Source organism: Lethenteron reissneri, chromosome 36 (genome assembly GCF_015708825.2).
Source record: "Lethenteron reissneri isolate LAM-NWPU_2019-01 chromosome 36, ASM1570882v1, whole genome shotgun sequence".
Lineage (NCBI taxonomy): Eukaryota > Metazoa > Chordata > Hyperoartia > Petromyzontiformes > Petromyzontidae > Lethenteron > Lethenteron reissneri.
In genome coordinates this window covers 6,983,991-7,006,258 of record NC_083814.1, presented here as the reverse complement: position 1 = coordinate 7,006,258, position 22,268 = coordinate 6,983,991, and the positions used below count along the sequence as shown (strand labels likewise).

Here is a 22,268-nt window from a genome sequence, read left to right as displayed (position 1 = left end):
GTGTTGAGTGCAGCCCTTTCACATGTGTGGGTTTTTCTCCGGTATCCTCCCACACAAAGTCAAATGCCGAAAGGTATTGGTCACTTTCCAAATTGCAGGATCCCCTTGAAGACGAGTCTCAATACTGGAGGGGTTTTTTGCGGGGCCAAAAATGGTATTGGCAAGCAAAAATAATGCATGCGTTATTATTTGAAATTTTTATTAAACAACAATACAAAAGCAGTAACGAACATTTCACATCAAGAGCAGCGAACCGAACACGAATGATTGTCCGCATTTAATTCCAATAAGGCTGCAGCTGAACAGTGCATATAAAATCACCGAAACTTACGTCCTCTCATTAATCAGGAACAAAAAAAAATGTAAACAAATTAAGCATGACTCCCTTACTCAGTTGCACAGGCACTTATCACAGCATGAACGTTCACAAGATGATAATAAAATACGAGGCTATAGAACAGAAAGACACATTGGTGCACTCAACGTAGAAATCGTACATCGGAAGATATGGGAAGGCTCTCCTGCCCCCAAGTGCACTAAAGTAGTAAGGTGGTGCTTATTCGAGTGGTTAAAAAGAATGGCTCAGCGCAATGCAAGTTTGTTTCATGCATGGACAAAATTACAACCAGTAACACAACACGAATTCACTTTCTTGAAGTTATCTTACAAAGACACCTTTACAATTTGTGTCCCGCTCAGTTTCACATCGCCAATAATTGCTGCAACGAACTGAACCTGGCACAGAGTGCGAATACTCAAACATGCAGAGTGGTAATACCCAAACATGCACACATGCATCGACTCTGCCCCCATAACCATGCAATCATTTTGCAGCAGGTTAAAGGGAACAATGGAAAGCTTGTTCAAACTCCATTCCGCTCGCCGCAGCCCAGCCCACGTTAACAGTTTTGCCTTTCATGGTTTGCGCACAATGTGTGAACACTTGATTTGCAAGTGGTTGCGGAAGGCAGGTGTGACCACGAAAAAGCGGTCCAGCGAGGATTGGAGTTGAGACATCCCTGGCGTGATCAGGCAAAGGGAACCCCCCCCCTGTAAGAAGTAGAACTCAAGGGTCCAGTGGAACAGGAAAAACAGTCAAGGTTTCCAAAAAAAAACCCAACGATTCATGGAGGCAGTCAAAACGACCTTTTAAACAGTACTCCAGTAACATGCTAAGCCCCATAGCACCAAACCGTGCTACAATCAAATAATAGTTTAAGCTTATAGTTCCATTACGTAAGCATTGGTTGTGAACTAGAAAAAGCATACTTACAAAAACAAATTAAGTTAATTTTGTACAAATATTTTCTGACGAATGTAAAAAATGCATCCTAAAACGCAATTGTTCCTGCTAAGCTCGAAGTAAATAAAATACAAAAAATAGACTATCTTTCTAACAAGCATACAATAAAGATAAAACAAATAATTATCTTTAAACCAATGTTAAATATCGAACTACTTCGGCAAGAATATATTTATTCGTTTAACAGATGCATAGGCATTTCATGGAATGCTAAACACAAAACGCTTCATCCAGAGACCCGAAGCTCTCAGATTCTGTTTTACCATCCGCCCGGCTAAAAGCAAATGTCCCCACTTCATCAGTATCCAACACATTGGAAGACACAACTCTGTTAAATTAAACCCACCGCCGAAATCTAATTGTAAGCCCGAGTGCAAGTTTCTAGAGCAACTCACTGCTAATTTATGTTTTTTTGTCACTGATTAAGCTAATATTTTGCCCTTTGCTTTAGCAATGGTTATGGTGTCTTGCTGGTATTCTGTCAAAGCCTTAAAGCTAGAATTGCAAACTGTTCTGAATTATATATGAAACCCAGCCAGTGAAGTTTGTACCACCCAAGACCAAATCGCCCAAAATGTGCCCAATCTCATCAGATCTCAGAAACTAAACAGGTTTGATGCTGGATAGGCTTTTGATGGGCAACCACCTTGCATTCAAGGTGTTATAGGCTGCTGCGGAGCTGAATAATCGCCAGAGGGCAGCGCAGCATAAATGAGTGTTGGATTGTATCCGCATACACCCCTCGTCTTCATCAGCCTGAGGTATGGTGAATTAACCCCAACAACCCGCATAGCATGGGAAGGCCAGCATCCAGCAGTGGATTGACTAAATGTATGTGCACACGTTTTGTATTGGTTAGGGTACTGTGTGCCATAGTGCAGTTCATTCAAGTTGGTCCCCCACCCTTATAAAAAAAAGTTAAATAGCTCACCGAGATTGTGCTGCTGTTGCTGCGCATGTATTCGAAATACTGTTTTGTCAACGGAATAGAAACATTTTTTCACACAGTCTCCCTCCACAATCCAAAAATGCAGACAAATCGAACACAACACGAATAAACTGGTTGTGAAATATTTTACGTAAAATTCGAACGTGCAACATTTTGCGTCATTCTTATTTGGAAATCGTTTTACGTACATGTAAATGGAAACTGTGCGAAGTTCCTGCGCCACGCTCAGAAGGTTGGGTTGAAGTAGAGGCGTTTGCGGAGGGTGTTGAGTGGACTGGAAATCTGTTTGAAGACACCCTTGGCTTGGTACTCATCAGACAGCTTTTCATTCACCTGAAACGAACAAGAAAACAAGACACGATGACGTGCTTCCGCTCGATAAGACAGTTACTCAAAGACAGACGTCGTCATGGGAGGTGCACCCCGATAAATGTTTATGACATTGGGCCAACCTTTGGCCAAGATTAGCCCAATGATTCCAACCATATGCCATCGTCGGCTCAAATTTGCACGTTTAACGGCGAGGTCCGTTTCGTTACACGATATATCGTAGACCGACATCATACACCGGTTTCTAGTGGATGTCTTCCTGCCATTTCAGTTTGTCCGTGCGAGTTACGTGCTCGCGTGTAATGGTGTACCTCGTTCGTCACACAAAGTTCGTGTGAATTACTGCCTCACCAATTCTCAACGTCTTTTTGTTCCAGTACTGTGAATGGTTTTTCATTTTAATGATTGGCCAATTTCCTTCTTGAGTATTTTGCATGTGGGAAGACCTTTCACTACCCTGAGAAAACCCATCACACATACGATGCGACAACACTTGAAAAATAAAATCACTGCAGATAGGTCCAGCAACCGAATTTGCTGTACTGCCATCTCTTATCCATTGCTTGGGTTTGGGAATTCTGGATTGCAAGCGTGCGCCACCACGGTCGGTACAGCAACCCATCGTAAATTTCAAGGTGGTAAAGGCGCAGCCATGAAATTTCTTACTCACGACACTGCTGGCTGAAAGGCCTCCACTAGCCCCACGGGAGGGTAATTTGGCCTACTCTTCCACACTGGTCACCGCACGCGACCTGCCGATCGACTAACCGCGGTATATGCATTTATACTGCTGGACAGAGCGTTTAAAACAATGCTGAGCAAATTGACTTATTGTGGTATCCTTACCAGTGTGATCATGGAAATAAGGTCTTCGTTGACTGCGTGCTTCTTAAACACCTCCAGCATCACCTGGATGAACCAGGATCCCTGATTGCGGTCCCTCCACGACACAAACCCTGCAACACATTGACGGTACGGGTTAGCAAAGGTCTCCGATGTTTGTATACTTTTGGCGATCCAAGCCACTCTTGCACATGAGACTATTCAGGTCTCTTGGGTTCGGATTATGTTAAGTTTGACCCAGGTGGTAATAATGATCACATTTAAAGCACTGCTTCTTAAATACCTTACAGTAACGAATATACTTCAAATATCTTCCACACAAGATTCATGGTCATCATCAGCCATTGTTTATCCACTGCTGGATGAAGGCCTCCCCACACCATCCAATGGTAATATAACCCCCATGACCCGCAGTGTCAAGGCCCTCATCCAACAGTGGATTGACACACACAGCCTGAGACATTTACAAGGGAAGGAACATGCCAAGAGGACATCCACTGTGGAGATGGAGCTAAGAAATATGCTGGTGTGCATATGCCAGGTGGATTGTTAAATCGCAAGACCATGGCAGATTTCTCAATTGGCTCTATCGTGGGTTTGCAAAAAGGGGATCCCTCTCCAATTGCCGTAGCTGGGGGAATCCATGAGTAATTGGGATGTCTTCTCAATTTTCATAATGATCCAATACATCAAAAAAAGTGTGGCCTGCAGAAGATGCCAATATTTTATTAGTTCAGAATAATCCAAAAGTATGACGCCAAAATAAATAACGTCACTTCCTTGGATTTACTGACAAAGTTTTGTCATTTGGCATCTAGTGGCATCACTGTTTTGCCAGCACAGGGGACACATTAAAATGTAAAAATGTGAAGGAATCTGAAAAAAGATCCAAAAATCATCCTTTGAAAATCCGAAATCTAAAAATCCCGAATCCGAAACTCATCCCAGATATATGCACCAACACAGTATGTGGCACGTGGAGACAGCTTGGGAACGGGCCATCATCCAGTAGTGGACGGATCGTGACCTCATGACGACGCCAACGACGCCGGCCGCAACCACGGCGGTTACTCGCGCGGCAGGCAGAAGGCAGCACGCCGTCCGTGCCAAGCACCTGGTAGAGAGGAATACGCGACAAGCATGTCGCTCATGGACGGCAGGTGCGGGGTGGCGTCCTCCTCTTCCTGGCTCTGGTTGCGCGCCTGCTCAGAGTACACGGGCGACGCGTCCGGCTCGTCGTCCGGCTCGTCGTCCAGCTCCGACAGCATGGCGTCGACAGACGTCGCGTTGCCGTTCACGTGATCCCCATTGTCGCCGCCGTCGCTCTCCTGCGGGCCCCGAGCCCCCCGGTCTTTCTCGTCTGCAGAGGGGAATGAGAGCAACGAACGCGTTGTTAATTAATAAGCGCCTATACGGTGGCGAGATGTTAACTACCTCTCCTGGTATGCAGGAGGCCGTGGGTTCGATCCCGACCCTGATGCCTGCTGTATATTTGGAGTTTGCGTGTTCTCCCCGTGGTCGCGTAAATTTTTCATCAGGTCCTCCAGTTACTCCCTCCACATTTAGAAAGATGAGTTTAGAGTGTGTGGCTGCTATAAATGTCCGCAAAAGCCACTTCGTTGAACTATCATTTGTGGCCAGGTCACTTCTTAAAAAAAGCTATATAGCTCAGTGGGCCTTACCTGGTAAAATAACATGTTTAGTTTATAGTTTTAGCTGCACCCCCCCACCGCCTCCCATGTGATGCAATGAATCGTCAGGGTTTTGGGGGTCACAATTAAATTCTAAATAAGATTACTTTGTCTCATTTTTATAAAAAAACTTTTTTTTTCTTCTATCAGTATAACACGTCCGCGTATAAATTGCATGCCTAGCCATTTTTGTTAATTTCAAATTCAATGAGCCCCTTCCCACCACTTTTGTGGGTCATGGGGTTTATTCAACCATACTTCACCACGCTGGTCAGTATGGGTTGGTGTACTGCAGGACAATAGATCTCACCGCACTGCTATTCTGCCGACAACGTAGACCCGTAGCAGCAGCAGCCTACAGCACACCTGTCTTATCCACCGTGGCGATGGAACGGCAACACCTGCTCATGTGCAAGTCTCGGTGGATTACGAATCGCAAGATCGTGAGACGGTGGAGAGGCTTTCGTCACAGCTTTGGAGGCCTTCATCCAGCAGTGAATTTGATCATGGCCGATGTTTATAAACTGTATGATAGTATCCAAGCAGCTTACCTCCTCCGCAAGCCTGGATGAAGAACAACTTCGGTTTCCCCAGCAGTGAGGGGCAGTCAGTCCCGGAGAAGAAAGAAACAATCTCCTCCATGCGCACAAACAGGTCGTCTGTGCCGAAGACAGCCCCCGGGAACCGTCGGTGCTCTATCTGTAGATGTAAAATCATCAAAATCATCAGCAGCAGCAATACCAGCATCAGCAACGGCTCCAGCAGCATCCTCATCACCATCACCATTATTATCATCAACAGTAGCACCATCATCATCAGCATCCTCATCATCATTATCATATGTATGAGTCACACATTCTTATTGTAATTATCCTTATGAAAGATGTCCATGTATTTAGATCATAGATATGAATTCACATTGCGTTATATTGTAATGCTGCACTTTAGATTGTTCTATATTTTCTTGCAAAGTGTAAATAAAAATGAATAAAACCCTTTCACCAAACAGTTTTCACGACTACATAATTCTATTCTAAACATCCAGACTTTGCAGCATGTGAACAAAATTCACCGTGCGCACAATTTTCGATCGTATGATTTTGCTGCACCGCCCCGAAAGCATCCCGCACTGTTTGCAATTAACCTGTCTAACAAGAGCGTTCTTGCTTACACAAATGCTGCTGACACATACTTGTCCAGATTCGGGCCTAGCCTCATGGAACATATTCTCATTTGTGCACGATAAAATTATCCCCTTAAATGTTTATCATTTTATTGCATAATTACACTGCATCAGTGAATTGAGGTAGCAGTAGTAGTCTTAATTAAACAAGCAAAGGAAACTGTTTACTTGATTAAATAATATCAGGTCTACGAGCATGTTTTGCCGGATTCATGTTTCCTAATAATTTTAGTTTATTATTAAAACGAGGCAACCTAGCAGTGGGTTTCAATTTCATAGGGGCTCATCAGAAAAGTGTGACCCACGGTGTATTTATCTCAGAGGTGTGTTTAAAGTTCAGAGTATTTTGCTGCAAAAATGTGTCTGGGGCGTTAACTCATTTGCCATTTTCAGCCGTGAGCCAGTGCGAGAAAATCCACATTCCTGTAGTTAGTTGGGCGAGGCTAACCAAAAAAAGCAAGAAATGCTGACTTCACACAAAGCGATATGCATTTCTCTATGCAGCATTAAAGGGGACGGGGTAGTATTACCAATTGCAGTTAACAGCATCGAAGTTCTTGACATTTGTTTCGGCAGAAAATAATGTCGTTATCAAGAGTGGACTGTTCAGCTCGAAATTATGTATAATTTATGTCCCTTTGGCAATCTACAGCCGTTCGTGTAATGGACGGGGGAGGGAGCTCTCCATTAGGGCTGAACGACTTGGGGAAAATAGCTAATTGCGATTTTTCTGACAGATATATTTGATTTGAGATTTAATTTTTTAAAGTCAAGCTTCAGTTCAATATTCACTGTGTAATAGATTTAAAACATGTGATGGAGCATTAGCACATGATACCATCAAATATGAACTGCTCTATATATTCTAATGCAAGGATGAGAACTTAAAAGATATGAATTGCTTCCAACGTATTTATTTAATTGTTTTAATTGAAATAGAACAATCCAACATAGAACAATTGTTAAGTTAAATAAATAAAGTTATAATAATAAATAATAAAACAATTCCAATAAGAAAGTAATAGGACTTTTTAAATCGCAAAAAATTGCGATTTCGATTTGAAATCGATTAATCGTTCAGCCCTACTCTCCATTGTAGTGTTTGTTGTGGGAGTTGTTAGACCATATTTATCCACACTGGTTAGTGTGCAAGTTAGCGAACTTAAAGAGAGGGGGGGAAGACTGCTCCAGATACAACATGGCACGAATATCAGCTGTGCCTGTGAAACGGGCTCATGTTGCTGAGCTCATTAGCGCAGTGTGTGAACAACTGCACCATCGCTCGCCGCTACCACGCATTATATAACAATAGCCAAGCATGTAATGTGCAAACACGCATTTAATATACACTTTACATATTGAATTAGCTTTTGCCAACCATCGAATTCTTTGAAATGTATGCTCCTGGAACAATTAACAATGCGACTACACACGCGTGACACAAATGCATACAAATGCACGCGGCCGCTGTGTTTAGTTTGAGGCTGGTTGCCGGACTTTGCCTGTTGAACAGGCTGCTTGTTGAACAGGTTCTTACACCTAGATTTGAAGCTTTCGTGACTGCAAGAATTCATATTCTTAGTTCTTTCGGTAAAGTCACGTAGGTAAAAAATCTGGCTGTGACGGTCCCACCTGATGACGGAGACTTGTGTTGCCTCCGAATCGTCGTGATTTTTATTTTATTTTTATTAATTTTAATTTAATTTTTTTACCTACGTGACTTTACCGAAAGAACTAAGAATAAGGTTCTTACACCGTCAACTGCAGGTCCTCAACTACCGCTCGCAAACCGATTCGCGCACGCGATGGCCGCACCTCTCGTCCGTGCGACATGATGACGACGACGCAGCAGTCCGCTTTCGTGTGGTCATCAGCTGCGAGCGACATGAGGGCGCCCTGCATTTCCTGAAAGCGGAGAGGCAGCGGGTTAGATATGCGTGTAAAAACCCAAGAGCTGGCTTTCATAGGCAAAGTCACTGATTAGCAAACAGACTGGTTAAAAGACTTAGGTTTGTTTGTGAAAGAAAAGTGGCCTTGGACAGGACATGTCGCTTGATGACCGGTGGGCGAGAATAACTAATGAGTAGCATGGCCACCACATCATAAATACAATTAGTTTCATTTAAATAACACACAAACTGTATGGCCATGCTAAACAGTGAACCGGGGTGACAAGTAGTTTGAATAAAATTACTGTTGCCTAGAAGAAAGCTTCCAATCTGTTAGGAGACACACAACCTCCAAGTATGTGAATGCATGCAACCCCAAAGTTCTTGTTAAGTTAAAATCTTATTATGCTAAACTTGAGCTGTGTATGTATGCCCGACTTGTACAATGTGCTAAAACCATTAACACCACCACCACCATTGGAACCTCATTTGCCAGTAGCAAAATATGAAAATTGTTTTTTTACCCTTTTATCTGGCAACAAAACTATCTGGCAACAAAACTGTAAATTTTGTTGCCAGATAAAAGTGTAAAAAACCAATGATCATATTTTGCTACTGGCAAATGAGGTTCCAATGGTGTAAGTGCTTACCCCGAGCTCTCATACTCTGATGGTGCATTGTCTTTGAGTTGTGCGCCTTTTGGCGTCATCTGGTCCAACACCATGTGAGACTAGGCTCTAAGGAAAGCTGTCTCGGGTGTGGACCAATCAATTTCAAGGACAGTTATCAGAGTTGTGTTTTTTGTTTGCATTCCGACTGCAGGTACCACCACCACCAATTAGGGTCCAGTGTACAATGCAGTCCCCCACTCTTGTCCACTCAATCTCTGCCATGAAGAAGGGCCACTGCCCACATCGTCACCGACTGTACGCGTCTCCTCTTTAGGGCAGTGCAATTGCCGAATGTGTCGCGTTTCTGTGCTGCAGCGTGGGCTCAGCTGAACGTCTGCACCTGGTTTGTCGCGTGTGATTGTCGCTCATTCAGCCGACAGCCGCCTCACCTTCTTGGATAGGTTCTCTTTCACGGTGACGTCGAAATGGAAATTGTTCGTGAACATGTCGGTGATCTTTGCACAGTCAATCTCCGAGCCTAAGCGCGGTTGTAACTTTCTGAACTCCATGTTGTTGATTATCAGACACTTCCCACGTGGTGACGTCTTCATTGGATATTCCTGCACACACAGTCAGTCAGCAATGCACGGTTAAAATTTCGATTTAAAGCTTTCGTGACTGCAGGGATTCATCTTCTTGGTTCTTTCGGTAAAGTCACGTAGAAGGGAAATAATAAAATAATAAAAAGAAACATAATAAAATACAATTCTTGTCAAGGCGCCCTTCCTCCCCTAACCCAGCTTAAATATATGCTGCTAAGCTTGGTGGTATTCATTCAGACGCTGTCTTTCCGACAGACCTGTTCTTCACCTGAGGACGGCTGCTTGCGTTGTGGCCGAAACGTCATGAGAATTGTATTTTATTATGTTTTATTTTAATTATTTTATTATTTCCCTTCTAAGTGACTGTACCGAAAGAACCAAGAAAATGCACAGTTTGTTGCGCTTTAGTGAACTGTTATTCAATGTGTGCCTAACTTGCTTATGTCCACAAAGAAGCAGACACCCACATCTGAGCCACCCAAATTAAGGATTTAATTGAGCAGAGTTTTGATGCGTCAATTTCCTCTGTACAGCGTCTTTTCATAGGTTTACAATGTGACACGGCTGAGCGGTAGTGCATGCGTCGCTTGTTGCAGGGGTTCGAGCCCAGCTCCCGCCCTGGTTAATACTGCGGGTGTATTTACCAATAAAATGTGCGCTGTGTGCTTCACAGTCGATGTTAAATATCCAGTGCCGTTATTTGAAAATAGGCCATGTGTGCCGGCATCGTGGTGAATATTTCCGAATGACTTAACTGGGAAAAGCCACGTAGACATTTCCCCCTATTGCAGGCCAAAGCTCACTTGCAGACTGGTGCTACGGAGACCTTGTGCCATACAAGGGACATCTGCCACTGGCGGTCTCCTTAGCTAAACCACAAAAAATTAACCCGTAAAAACAAAGTTTTTCACTATAAATCCTTTATATGCGTGGCATCGGTTTTATTTTATTATTCATTTCTGTTTTTCTTGAGTAAGAGTTTCATTTTTATCACATTGGTATTTTAAATTAAATATGAGGAAAGTCGTATATAAGGACATTGTTCTTTGAAATGGGCGGCTAGAGTCCTCTCGTCCTCTGGCTTGAGATGGCTGCCACCTATGGGTCAGATGATTGCCTGCCACCATTAAGCAATTGGTAATTAAATATTATTATTTTTTTCCTAAAAAGTGTAAAATTTAGGAAAAAAATTTTCACGAAAATAAATTGTCATGCACAACAAGTCTGTGTGCAAAATGTCAGCTCGATTGGATCACGGGAAGTGGGTTATAAAACGACCGAAAGATTTGCACGGTCGTAAGCGCGCAAGCAAGCAAGCGAACTTAATATAAAGGATTTAAAAAGGGTGGCTGAGAGGAAATGTTATGCAAGGTGTTTCGAGTTGCGGAGGCATTCAAGTACCCTAGAATGCAAATCCTTAAATGCATCAATAATACAACACCACGTTTGTTTGTAGGCTGGCAATTTATACAAATTGGAGATGTCGACAGGCCCCAAAGAGAACACAGAAATAATTGCAGCTGAAGGCGAATTGAATCGCTAAGTATAAACTGGACAGAGATAAAAACAAAGAAGTGCTTAATCACAAGGATGAAAAGCGACGCATTACAACGAAGGTGATAGAGGTGGACTTGGATGGGGTGTTTCTTATAACTGGGAGCAGTCTGCAAAAAGATAAGAAAGAGGGGTAGTAGACCTTTGGAGAGCACGTCAGAAAAGTATTAATTTCATGAAGGACACAGAGAAAGAAAGGATATACAGCATTTAAGTAAAAGGCACAAGATCCTAGGAAATGGCAGCATGATAGAAAATATATGATTATAACTGGATAACACCACAAGTCTCCCCATTCAAGTTCTGGCCATGCCTTGATTCTGCTTAGCTGTGGACTAAACAAAAGAGACATCTGCGGCTGTACTTTTAATGTGTAACACACTAATCTTTGTTCAGAGGGAGACACAGCAACGTGAGCTGTTAATGGCAGATAAAAGCTGCCTTTCTTAGCTTGATAAACATCATAATGACTCACTCGGTGTTCATCTCGATCGGCAGCTCCCTCATTCTGCTTTAAATCTGTGAACAACAAAGCAATAAACAGGCTTTTTTTACTGAAATGGCACCATGTGATAGAAAAAAATAATTTAACAAAAACCTGAGTTGAAAGGTGTTTCAACAACTATCAAAGTCTAAAACTAAAGCAAGTTTCACAACTTCACAATTTAAAGATGAGATGATCTCATGGATGTTTTCCAGAGATGTCATATTGTCTGTTCAAGGACATGACTTTGAAGGTAATGACAGTGCTTCTTAAGAATTACTGTCTGCATGAGTCATAAACTGAAAATAAAATTTAAATATTATACACTTTTATTGTTGAAGGAGAGTAAATAAATACACCTTTATCTTTCCACATAAAAAGTGTTGGCTATTCAGACAAATATTATTTAAAAAAACAGCATTTATTGAAACAAGCAGACACTGGAGCAGTTTAAAACTTCAGGATCTCATCAGAAGCCAAGATTGTTAAGCAAATGCTGTTGGGTTGCCAGATGTTTTTGGCAATATTGGGGCCTGTCTACAAGATCAATTCCTCTTCATCACAAAAAACAGTCATGAAAAAAAACTCATTATGCTTTGTCATGGATCATTTTGGGTAAACATTTTTTTTAAACGTAAAGCGCCTATTTTTTCGATAAATTAAAATGGAAAGAACTGACAAGTTGAACTGTGAGTGGGTATGATTAAAATAATAAGTCAATGCCTTGGCTCAAAAAACATCAATTTATTGAGCTCTATGCAATTTACCTACAGGATATAACAATAAAACGTTAGCGAATTTAATTATATTATTATGCACCTCCGATTAGCAGAGTCGGCTACATTCCGTGCGAAAAAGGTTCAACATACATACAAAAGGTAATATTATTAAATCGATGTAAAACACTGAGCATGGGACTGGTCGATCATGAGGAGTTCTATTTAACATATGAGCCACCTGCCTGGAGGGCAATGATTCATTAACAGGATGCAGTACAGCAAATAGGTTTATGAACTGTCTGTGCAAAGTCTAAGGGTTTACCATCTTGCACCTGTTGGATATCTCACGACAGAATACATTCCTCTCAAAACATCACAAAGATCCCATTGAGGGAGAAATGGCGAAACATTCCTCAGCATGTTTGGCAACTCGGTAAGATTTTGCAGCATCATGAGATGCTCAATGCTTTGTAAATTAAATTAAAATTATATTTAACTAGTTTTACTACCCAGCTTCGCCGGGGGCTTGGATTAACCACGCCCGACCGCCTTTGTCTCCCCAGTGGCGATGTTCACACACCACACCAGTTACTCGTTTGAGGCTGAGTCGACCTAGGGGAGGGCCCAGGAGCAGTTAAAATAATCGTCACTGGTGGTGGCCATGAGCGGGAATCGAACTCGGGTCACTGGGTTCATAGCACAGCGCGCTAACCACTACAGTACAATGCGTTACGCTTCCACATGCGCGGGTCACGTGACAGATGTGACATCACAGCTCACTTGTCGTGCAAAAAATAAATGCATTATTGAGCTCCTCCCCCCCCCCCAAAAAAACTAAAATAAAAGTCTATTTTTATAATTCTTGCATGGTGTACAGTCTGGAAAGTACCCACATGGCAAATTTCAAGTTTGTTGCATGTCGGGAAGTACGCTAAACATTTTGAACAGACACACATAATCACAACTTTGCCTTTTATATTTACGGAGATTTTCATTCTTTGACAAATTGAAATTCCTAGACAAGCACATTAGCATGGCCGGCTATGTACGATGTGAAAGAAGTTCAACATTTATACATAAAAGCACGTACGGTTTAAACTCCTGTTACGTGTGGCCCCATAGCACGCAACTCATTATCAACGGCACCAATCGATCTGCAAATATCCTATTATTCAGATATAGCTTCTTCCCATTGAAAGAAGATCTGCAGACATGTAGTCAGGAGCAGTCTTCAGGGAACAACTCCATAAAGGTGCCCCAAGCTTTTCTCACAAGTCCTTTTACCCTTTTTCCTGAAATTCTCGACCCTTCTTCCCAACTCATCTGTCCCACGCCAATCCCCAAACCAATTCCCACGCCAATCTAAGACGACTGCTTCAGAACCGTCCAATCGGACTGTGCTCGACACACCAGTGGTCCATGTGACGGCTCGTGAATGGGCAGGCGGGTTTAACGACACATTCATATTTACGCGATCTAACCCAAAAAAAAACCTGTATCATGGATTTAATTTCCTCGTCGTACACACAACCGCCACGTGTCATGTGTGTGTGCGTACCTGAAATGAAATCCGGAGCACCGCCCGGCACATTCTGAGGCTCGATGGGCAAGATAGGCAAGCTGCGCCTGCGAGCGTCGATTTTGTCGGAGGCGAGTTCCTCGCGTATGATATCTGCGAGGTGCGACTGCTTGCTGTCGTACAGGGCCTCAATGAAGATGGGCAGAGCGCGGCTGCCTCTCTTCTCCAGCTCCATCAGCATTTTGCTTGCACGCTCCCGCCGAGTGCCGGAATTCTGATAGCACACGCGGCAGGTGGAAATGGTTGGGTTGGTTTTTTTTTTCTCTCAATCACGCTATCCAAGCACAGGCCGACAAACAGTCCCAAACCGCCAAGCGCCCAGCGACAAATAACATCATTGATGAAAGGGTAATAGATAAGAGTGTCTCTCTTGACTTGAGCAGGGTTGGAATAACTGGGGAAAAGAGACAATGGGAGGGAATTCCAAAATCTAGTGGCGAAAGGGAAGATGCAGGAAGAAAAGTGTTTTAACCGGCAGCTGTGGGAGGTTATTTTTTGTTCTCATTATGGTTACTGAGCACAGACCCACAGGCCAAAAATGCGACAGCACCACTTAGGGGTAATACTCACAAGTTTGCATGTTTCTTCAAGAGTATGGTTATTGGAATTTGATAAATTGTGACAATATATCAAATCAACATGCTAACTGGATACATATGGTTATTGGAATTTGACTTGATAAATTGTGACAATATATCAAATCAACATGCTAACTGGATACAATACGATAAGATAAATTAGCTTCATATAAAACCAGGTAAGAGCCCCTTTCAGACTACATGTCTCTTTTTCAAGGGAGACCTGGATCAAGTGTGAACAAAACCCTGGAATCATGATTTTAAAAAATTATATATACATACAAGTTAACGTAAACATGTAAATATGAATCAAGTTAGAAATGTACAGCCTCACTGCCACAACCACCGCCAACCCAAATCGCTTAAAACATGTACAGCAAAGCAGCAAACGCATTGCAACTGGATAATCAACGGTTGAAACGGGCTGAAAAATATGCGATGGGGTGAGTCAATGTCAACCCGTGTTGTGCATCAAGGATGTCTTTACATTTATTTCTTCGATCATGTCGTCGGAGAAGATTTCGTTTGCCACCAAGTAGTCGTACAGCGCCTTGGGGTTGAGATCTTTCACCAAAGTCACTCTCAAGCGCCGAAGTTTCAGTCTGTGCTGCTCATCCATTACGCCTGCCACAGGGATTTGTAGTCCTTCGAACGATCCTGTTTGAAGGAAAAGGCCAAGGACTGAGCACAACAAAGCATACAAGCACTTATGTAATAAGGCAAAACATTTCAAAAGACAAAGCCATGTTTGTACCAGAGGTCGCAAACGGGCACCCGATACCCGTACCCTACCCGATATCCGGCTACCCGTACCCAGCCGGGTACGGATACCCGTTTGCGACCCTGGTGCGGCCGGGTACGGGTAGACCGTGAGTCACTGGTGAGTAACTGTTTGTCACTCATTTCCCAACGTCTTGTCTCTTCTCACAATTCAAGTTCCTAAAATCAACCCACCCGCACCTGCAACATGGCTTCATCCCAGAGGTCGCAATCAGGTACCCGATACCCGTACCCTACCCGTACCCGGCTGGGTACGGGTAGGGTACGGGTACGGCCAGGTACGGGTACCCGTTTGTGACCCTGGTGCGGCCGGGTACGGGTAAGGAATCAAAACCCGTTTGCGACCTCTGCTTTGTACCATTCAACTCTTCATGTTCAACAGTCTATACGTATGTACTTGGAGGTGGCCAGGATATTACAGTGCTGATATGGATTCATGAAACTCTCTATGTGGAGTGTTACTCTCTCGTACACATGGTGGATTTTCCAGTCCCACCCCCCCCCCACGTTCTAAAGACTCATTCATGGAATTAACCAAAATCCCATACGTAGGATGACCCTCCTGAGTCTTGAGACTCAGCATTGCTTTCCTGGCGAAATGAGGGACGTTATTTCATCATATTGGGAAAGTTGTGCATTTAAATCCCAGTCAGGAGTCAAATCCGCCCATTATTATCATCATGCATTCAGAGATAAGCAAGTGAGTACTGTACTGCTTTGCGATAAGACAGCAGTGGTTGTCCTCTCGAGAAAGTGTGGAATTATCAAAGGTGGGTCAATAAGACTAAATGACAGGAGAACCACGTAGTTTAAGCATGCTGACAATTTGAGTCAAAATTTTAAATTATGACTAGTCGAGTGAGGATCTATATTGGGGAGTTAAGCGATTGCCAAATTGTCTAGTATTTGACTAAGCTAGACACGAATAGGAACCGGTATTTCTTCTGGACAAGTCCCTAATTCAAGTAAAGGTCGTTTTAACAGCACCCCTGAAACAGCATGCTTAACACATTCCAGCAGAACAGTTCCTAGTGCCACCAGTAAAACACAGCATGAAATCCAGATCATGGTCCTTTGTTCAGTAGGTTGAAGCTGATGATGTTGAGATAACAGCTCGCAATAAACCACGTGTTTAATATTTACACTGCGAACTACATGATAAATGTGTTGCAGAAATGCACGTGCTGCTATTTATATCTGAATAATAAACACACGAGTAAAAGTGCATCCCCGAATTTGCTCAGCACACTGCTTGGCAGAAGGGCCTTCACCAGAGGGAGCTCTAGAGAGGGCCCCTATAGAGGGTATTTTGGTCTACTCTTCCACACTGGCCAGACGTCCCAGAAACGGTGGAAGCATCAAGACGTTACCCCACCACACACGACCTGCCGATCCATTGTGGTGCACCGATTTATACTGCTGGGTTGACAAGAGGCTGGAGAATCTTAGAAAGTTGCCCCATTATTTCAACTGCATCCCTTATCAGCAGGTAAGTGGTAAAATCGAAGCACGGTACTGTATTCTGATTCACAAATCATCTTACCTATAAATGTATACATTATAATTCCAAACAAAAAATGTTTTAACCATATCGTATGAGAGACCAGGACAATGTTTACACTTTGCAGAATGGCGTCACGCTTACCATCCACCGTCAATAATAATTTGAAATATCTCTCAAGCTGTGACCAGTTTTCGAACTTCAGGTACATGCCTTGACGTGCCCCAAACATGCCCCAAACATGCCCCCATTCGTTCCAATTGCGTCACCCGCTGCTCAAAGGTCAGACAACAGAAGGTGCATCTGGGCATATTCAAAAAAGCACGCATGGGGAATTCCCCACGTGTGTCTCTTTAAAAAAACACAAAACCTCTTGTATTGTATAACAAATAGAGATGTCATTTGTCTGAGATGCGAGTATTCGCTCCTGCTCTGTAACTTGATACATTGTCGCGATTCACGGTGGCTTTGTGAATCCCATAAACATTGTTTTCTTACAGTGGCAATGTAGCGGCCACTTGCAGCTGCAGTGGGGAAGGAGGAGGTGGTCACATTAACGAAAGCAATGATTAAAGTACTGGAATTGCCAAAAAAACATCCGAAAAACTAGCAGGACACATCTGAAAAATACCGACGTTCAGATCGTCTTCCTGGGTCAACAAAGGGCATTGCATGAATTCGCCTGTGTTCAAGACGAGGATATTTCCTCGCCTGTGCTGTAGCTTTGCCAGTATGCCTTCAGGCGTTTGCGTCACTTTAGCCCTAACAACAACAAAGCGTTGACAGTATTAATACTGTACATGTTGCAAGCTACTGGCAGGCGACTGCTCCGACACATTTGTTGTTGATGCGTACACGGTCCTGGTCCTGTGGTTGTCAATCCACTGCTGGATAACGGGCCCCTCCTACTCACATGTCGGTCACGGAAGATGTTTGACCATACTTCACCACGGTGGTTCTGGTTATGGAGGCGAAGGAGGAAGGGTAGGTGGGGGGGGGGTCGGTTCAAATATCACTCGCCACTGATGTTAGCCGTGATCGGGAATGGAACCCAGGGGGCATTTGCAGCATAACGCGCTAACCACTGCGCCACCGCTCCAATGACTTCTCCGATGTTGAATTTCGACCATCCTCACCCCACCACCACCGTCTCTTCTCACCATAACGCCTCCAACTTGCCCATGTCCATTGATCAATACGTTCCACGATCGATCCATTGCTAGATGCAGGCTTTTTAAATCCTTTATATTAAGTTCACTTGCTTGCTTGCTTACGACCGTGCAAATCTTTCGGTCGTTTTTTTTCCCTAAATTTTACACTTTTTAGGAAAAAATAAATTATATTTAATTACCAATTGCTTAATGCTGCAATGCAATCATCTGACCCATAGGTGGCAAGCCATCTCAAGCCAGAGGACGAGAGGACTCTAGCCGCCACGCATATAAAGGATTTATAGTGAAAAACGTTGTTTTTACGGGTTAATTTTGTCCTATCGCCGTGGCTATAATCGACTGCCTTTGTTGCTGTAGCGAACGCGGCCTCTGCTGCCAAAGCTTCAACACCGGCATGCCACGTCGTGCACGATAGGCGAGGAGTTGGCGGTGTTTGTGTGTGTGTCGTGAGCGGCGTTGAAGGCGAATGTCACGTTTAGTGGCGGAGTTGTTGGGAGTTTAATGACAAAAAAATAGGCGACGAACGCTGCTGTAGCCGCTACGATGTAAGCCAACACCCGCCGCCACACAGTACGATAACATCGCTGTGTGTGTGTGTGTAACACAACGGGTATGTAGCAACTTATAGGTTCGACGTTAAAAACACGGATGTGGTGTTTGGTTGTTTTGCCCGCTCAGCACTAAACGAGAACAGATACGAAGTCAAAAGTACAACGCGGGCCGCGAGCGAATCGATCAATGATTTTACTTTAAAATACATCACACACACACGTACGAATGTGCTTACTTGGTGGTCAACGTGTCCGGTAGCACAGACGACGATGATGATGATGAAGGAGGATGATGAGGAGGAGTGGTTGTTGCAAAGATGCTTCAGCCTCTCGGTGTCGCCACTGACTGTGGCCGGGTTCTCAGCTGCGGCTGCCGGGAGTCAACAACCGTGACGTCACCACCACCCCCACCCACCACCAGCACAGCTGGGACCGAGGGGGGTAGGGGTGGATTCCGAATGTTGATGATGATGTTTATTTAATATTTGTTATGATAATTTTTATTTCATATTTGTTTGGTAGAATTTTTAGAATATTTATTTGATATGTATTTGATATTTGTTTAATATTTATTTGTGATTTGTTTGATAATATTTATGTAATATTTATTTGATATTTATTTGGCAATATTTATTTAATATTTGTTTGATAAAATTTATTTAATATTTATTTAATATTTGTTATTATAATATTTATTTAATATTTGTTTGGTATAATTTTGTAAATATGTATTTGATATTTATTTGATATTTGTTTAATATTTATTTGTGATTTGTTTGATAATATGTATGTAATATTTCTTTGATATTTATTTTATAATATTTGTTTTATATTTGTTTGATAATATTTATTTTCTATTTATTTTCTATTTATTTGATCATATTTATTTATACCACGGGAGGAATCCGATGAGCTATAAAGCGCTTTAATGTTTTTTTACAAATGTCAAAGAACGTTAAAACAAAAGACTAAAAACACGATAGGAGTGTGCACGGTATAGGAAAGGTAAAACAAATTAACTTTAAATAAAAAACAAAGTAAAGCGAAACTATTGAACAATTTTTAGTTATTTATTAACTATTTTTGTTTTATCTTAACAGATAAAGCCCACTGAGTGCAAACTCAACTTTAATATACTAAGCTAACTAAACGTTTTATTTAACCAGGAAAGGCACACTGAGCTTTAACAGCTCTTCTTCAGAAGCGACCTTCCTGTCACAAATGACAGCTCAACCAAGTTGCTTATCATGTGGACATTTATAGCAGCAACACAATCTAAAGTAGGAGGGGCGGTTTAACGTGATGTCATAGTTTATTTTGAAATTATTTAACCGAAAAGTACGGGACACCACCCCCCAACCTCGACCACGACCCCCCACCACCCCCCACGGAAATTCCCCCCTTAGTTGAAGTTGGTCCAAATTTTAGTTTTATCTTAACAGGAGTTGTTTGTATCGACTCCAACATAGAGCCAACGTTGGGCCAACCGCGTGCCAACGTTAGCTCTACGTTGTTGCATGGGCCAATGAATGTTGATCCAACGTTCCATGCTTATGTGCCGTCCATAAATGACGTCACGCGATTTTGGACGATTTTTGACCCCCCCCCCCCTCATGTCACACGATTTTGGACGATTTTGACCCCCCCCCCTCGTCACACATCGTCACAAATGTCTCACCCCCCCCCCCCCTAGGTGCGTGACGTAATTTATGGACGGCCCCTTACCCTATATTATTACCGATAGATTAATGCATAAAAAAAAAACTCAAGACTTTCATCAATTACAGTGGCTTACAAAGAAATATATACAGCTTAAAAATATATTTTATTTCAAGGCCAGTGTTCAGTTTTTTTTGTTGATAAACCACACAACGCTGTGTTAAACGACACAATTCGAGAAATCAATTGTTGTTTGTATCGGCTTCGTTGCATTGTCTCGCTTTAGTGTTTCTACTCACAGGAGAGAGCATCACTGAGACTCAAGCCTCGTTTTCAGGAGAGTCCTGCTCCTTTGGGATATGTTTGTTTAGCCATTTCCTTTTGTAAATTAGTGTACATTAATATTGCTCATGATTCTCTATAATCGATGTATTTGTTCACCCAGGAAAGCCTTAATGAGTCTCAAGACTCGTTTTCAAAGGGGTCCTGCTACACTGGGATATGTTTGGCCAATTCATTTTTAAATACGTTCATGGCCAAGTGCCTTCTGCATTGCTTTGCCTTGCCTGTATTATTTGTACCTGCTCGTTGGGTCCGTGGAACGTGTACTAAGGGGCCGTCCATAAATGACGTCACACACCTAGGGTCAGACATTTGTGACGATGTGTGACGAGGGGGGGGGGGTTGAGAAATGTGACGTCACATCAAAATGCGCAAGTTTAATTAAATATAGAATTGTTATAACAACACTAAGTGTTATAACAACACTCCTACAACATCAGAGTGCAGCGCCACATTAAATACGCACTACAATGACAATAGTTTAAAGCGGTTTGAAGCATGTTTTATTTTCAAAATGGAAATATGGTTTTGGGGGTGGGGGGCAGATTTTTGCGACGTCATATTTGAGTGGGAGGGTCTATTTGTGACGCCGTGTGACGAGGGGGGGGGGGTCAAAAATCATCCAAAATCGCGTGACGTCATTTATGGACGGCCCCTAATGTCTCTTTTGTCGTATGAGTTGTTCCGTCTGTCTTCCTGGTCACCGTACTGCCTTGTCTGCGATCGAATTCGTGCTGCGTTTGTGCTGTCTCATGAACACCGTCTTGTTGTCTCCGTCTCCTTTGTACTCTGTTGGGTTTTCTTGTCATGGCTGGTTCTGTTTTTGTACATTTTAAGGGGTTACCAGGGGTTTTCTATCAGCCATTGTCCGACTCTGTTTTTCCATCTTCTTGGTTCTTTCGGTAAAGTCACGTAGAAGGGGGGGGGGGGGGAAACATAAAAAAATTTAATAAATTCTCAAGACGTTTCAGCCACATTGTACCCGAGCCTGACACGCAGGCTTATTTATTTATTTATTACTGCTCTGTTGTTCTCTTGATTGTGATGCAATACCACGCAAGGGACATTCTGCCTTTGTTTTGATGAGGAGTCTGTCTTGGGGGATTCGTGTTTTTAAACTACGGTGACGTCGTTTTAGTTTCCGAGGGGAATTCCACCAATACACCTGAGCGGTTGCGACACCTGTACTGCAGTTTGTACACACGTCGATAATACTATCTTTTACATGTCTAAATTTAGACATTTATAGCTGCCATTTAAACATCGTTGCACGATGCAAGGTCTTTAAAACAAGCATGAAAAAATAAGAATAGGTTGATCTTCTTGGTTCTTTCGGTAAAGTCACGTAGAAGGGAAGCAATAAAATAAAAAAAATGTTATTTTATTATTTTATTATATTATTATATTATTTTATTTTATTATGTTTTATTTTTATTATTTTATTGCTTTCCTTCTACGTGACTTTACCGAAAGAACCAAGAAGATGGATCCCTGCAGTCACGAAAGCTTTAAATCGAAAAAAGAATAGGTTGTTTTACCCTTTCTGTCAATAAAGCAGGTGTTAAGATATATCTTCTTGGTTCTTTCGGTAAAGTCACGTAAAAGGGAAATAATAAAATAATAAAAATATAAAACAATACAAATACTCACGACGTTTCGACTGCAACACAAGCAAGCATCATCAGGTGTGAAATCCACAGCAAGAAAAAAATATTTTTTTAATAAAAATTCTCACGACGTTTCGACTGCAACACAAGCAAGCATCATCAGGTGTGAAATCCACAGCAAGAAAATTAAAAAAAGTGGCGCTTTTTCTGCCAAAGTGCCGGTTTTTGACCTGATGATGATTGCTTGTGTTGCAGTCGAAATGTCGTGAGAATTTTTATTGTTTTATATTGGTATTATTTTATTATTTCCCTTCTACGTGACTTCACCGAAAGAACCAAGA

General features: G+C 42.5%; 1 protein-coding gene across 1 annotated transcript; it reads right to left on the bottom strand.

The window, feature by feature from the left end:
* Window positions 1-219: 219 nt before the first annotated feature.
* CASP9 (caspase 9) lies at window positions 220-18,858 on the bottom strand. The gene is made up of 10 exons (XM_061565983.1): window positions 18,556-18,858; window positions 14,803-14,972; window positions 13,717-13,951; window positions 11,431-11,474; window positions 9,249-9,419; window positions 8,115-8,204; window positions 5,668-5,815; window positions 4,540-4,785; window positions 3,429-3,538; window positions 220-2,585 (listed from the first exon to the last, which is right to left on the bottom strand). Exons 2-10 carry the CDS (start codon window positions 14,932-14,934, stop codon window positions 2,478-2,480), a joined length of 1,284 nt encoding a protein of 427 aa, XP_061421967.1. The 5' UTR covers window positions 14,935-14,972; window positions 18,556-18,858; the 3' UTR covers window positions 220-2,477.
* Window positions 18,859-22,268: the final 3,410 nt, after the last annotated feature.

Bases quoted from the DNA above. Each gene is read 5' to 3' on its own strand.
- CASP9 (XM_061565983.1), bottom strand. From the start codon at position 14,934: ATGGATGAGCAGCACAGACTGAAACTTCGGCGCTTGAGAGTGACTTTG. The intron at 11,475-13,716 runs GTACGCACACAC...TGTTGTTCACAG, and splicing joins TGCTCCGGATTTCATTTCAG to ATTTAAAGCAGAATGAGGGA. The intron at 8,205-9,248 runs GTGAGGCGGCTG...CTCCGCTTTCAG, and splicing joins AAGAGAACCTATCCAAGAAG to GAAATGCAGGGCGCCCTCAT.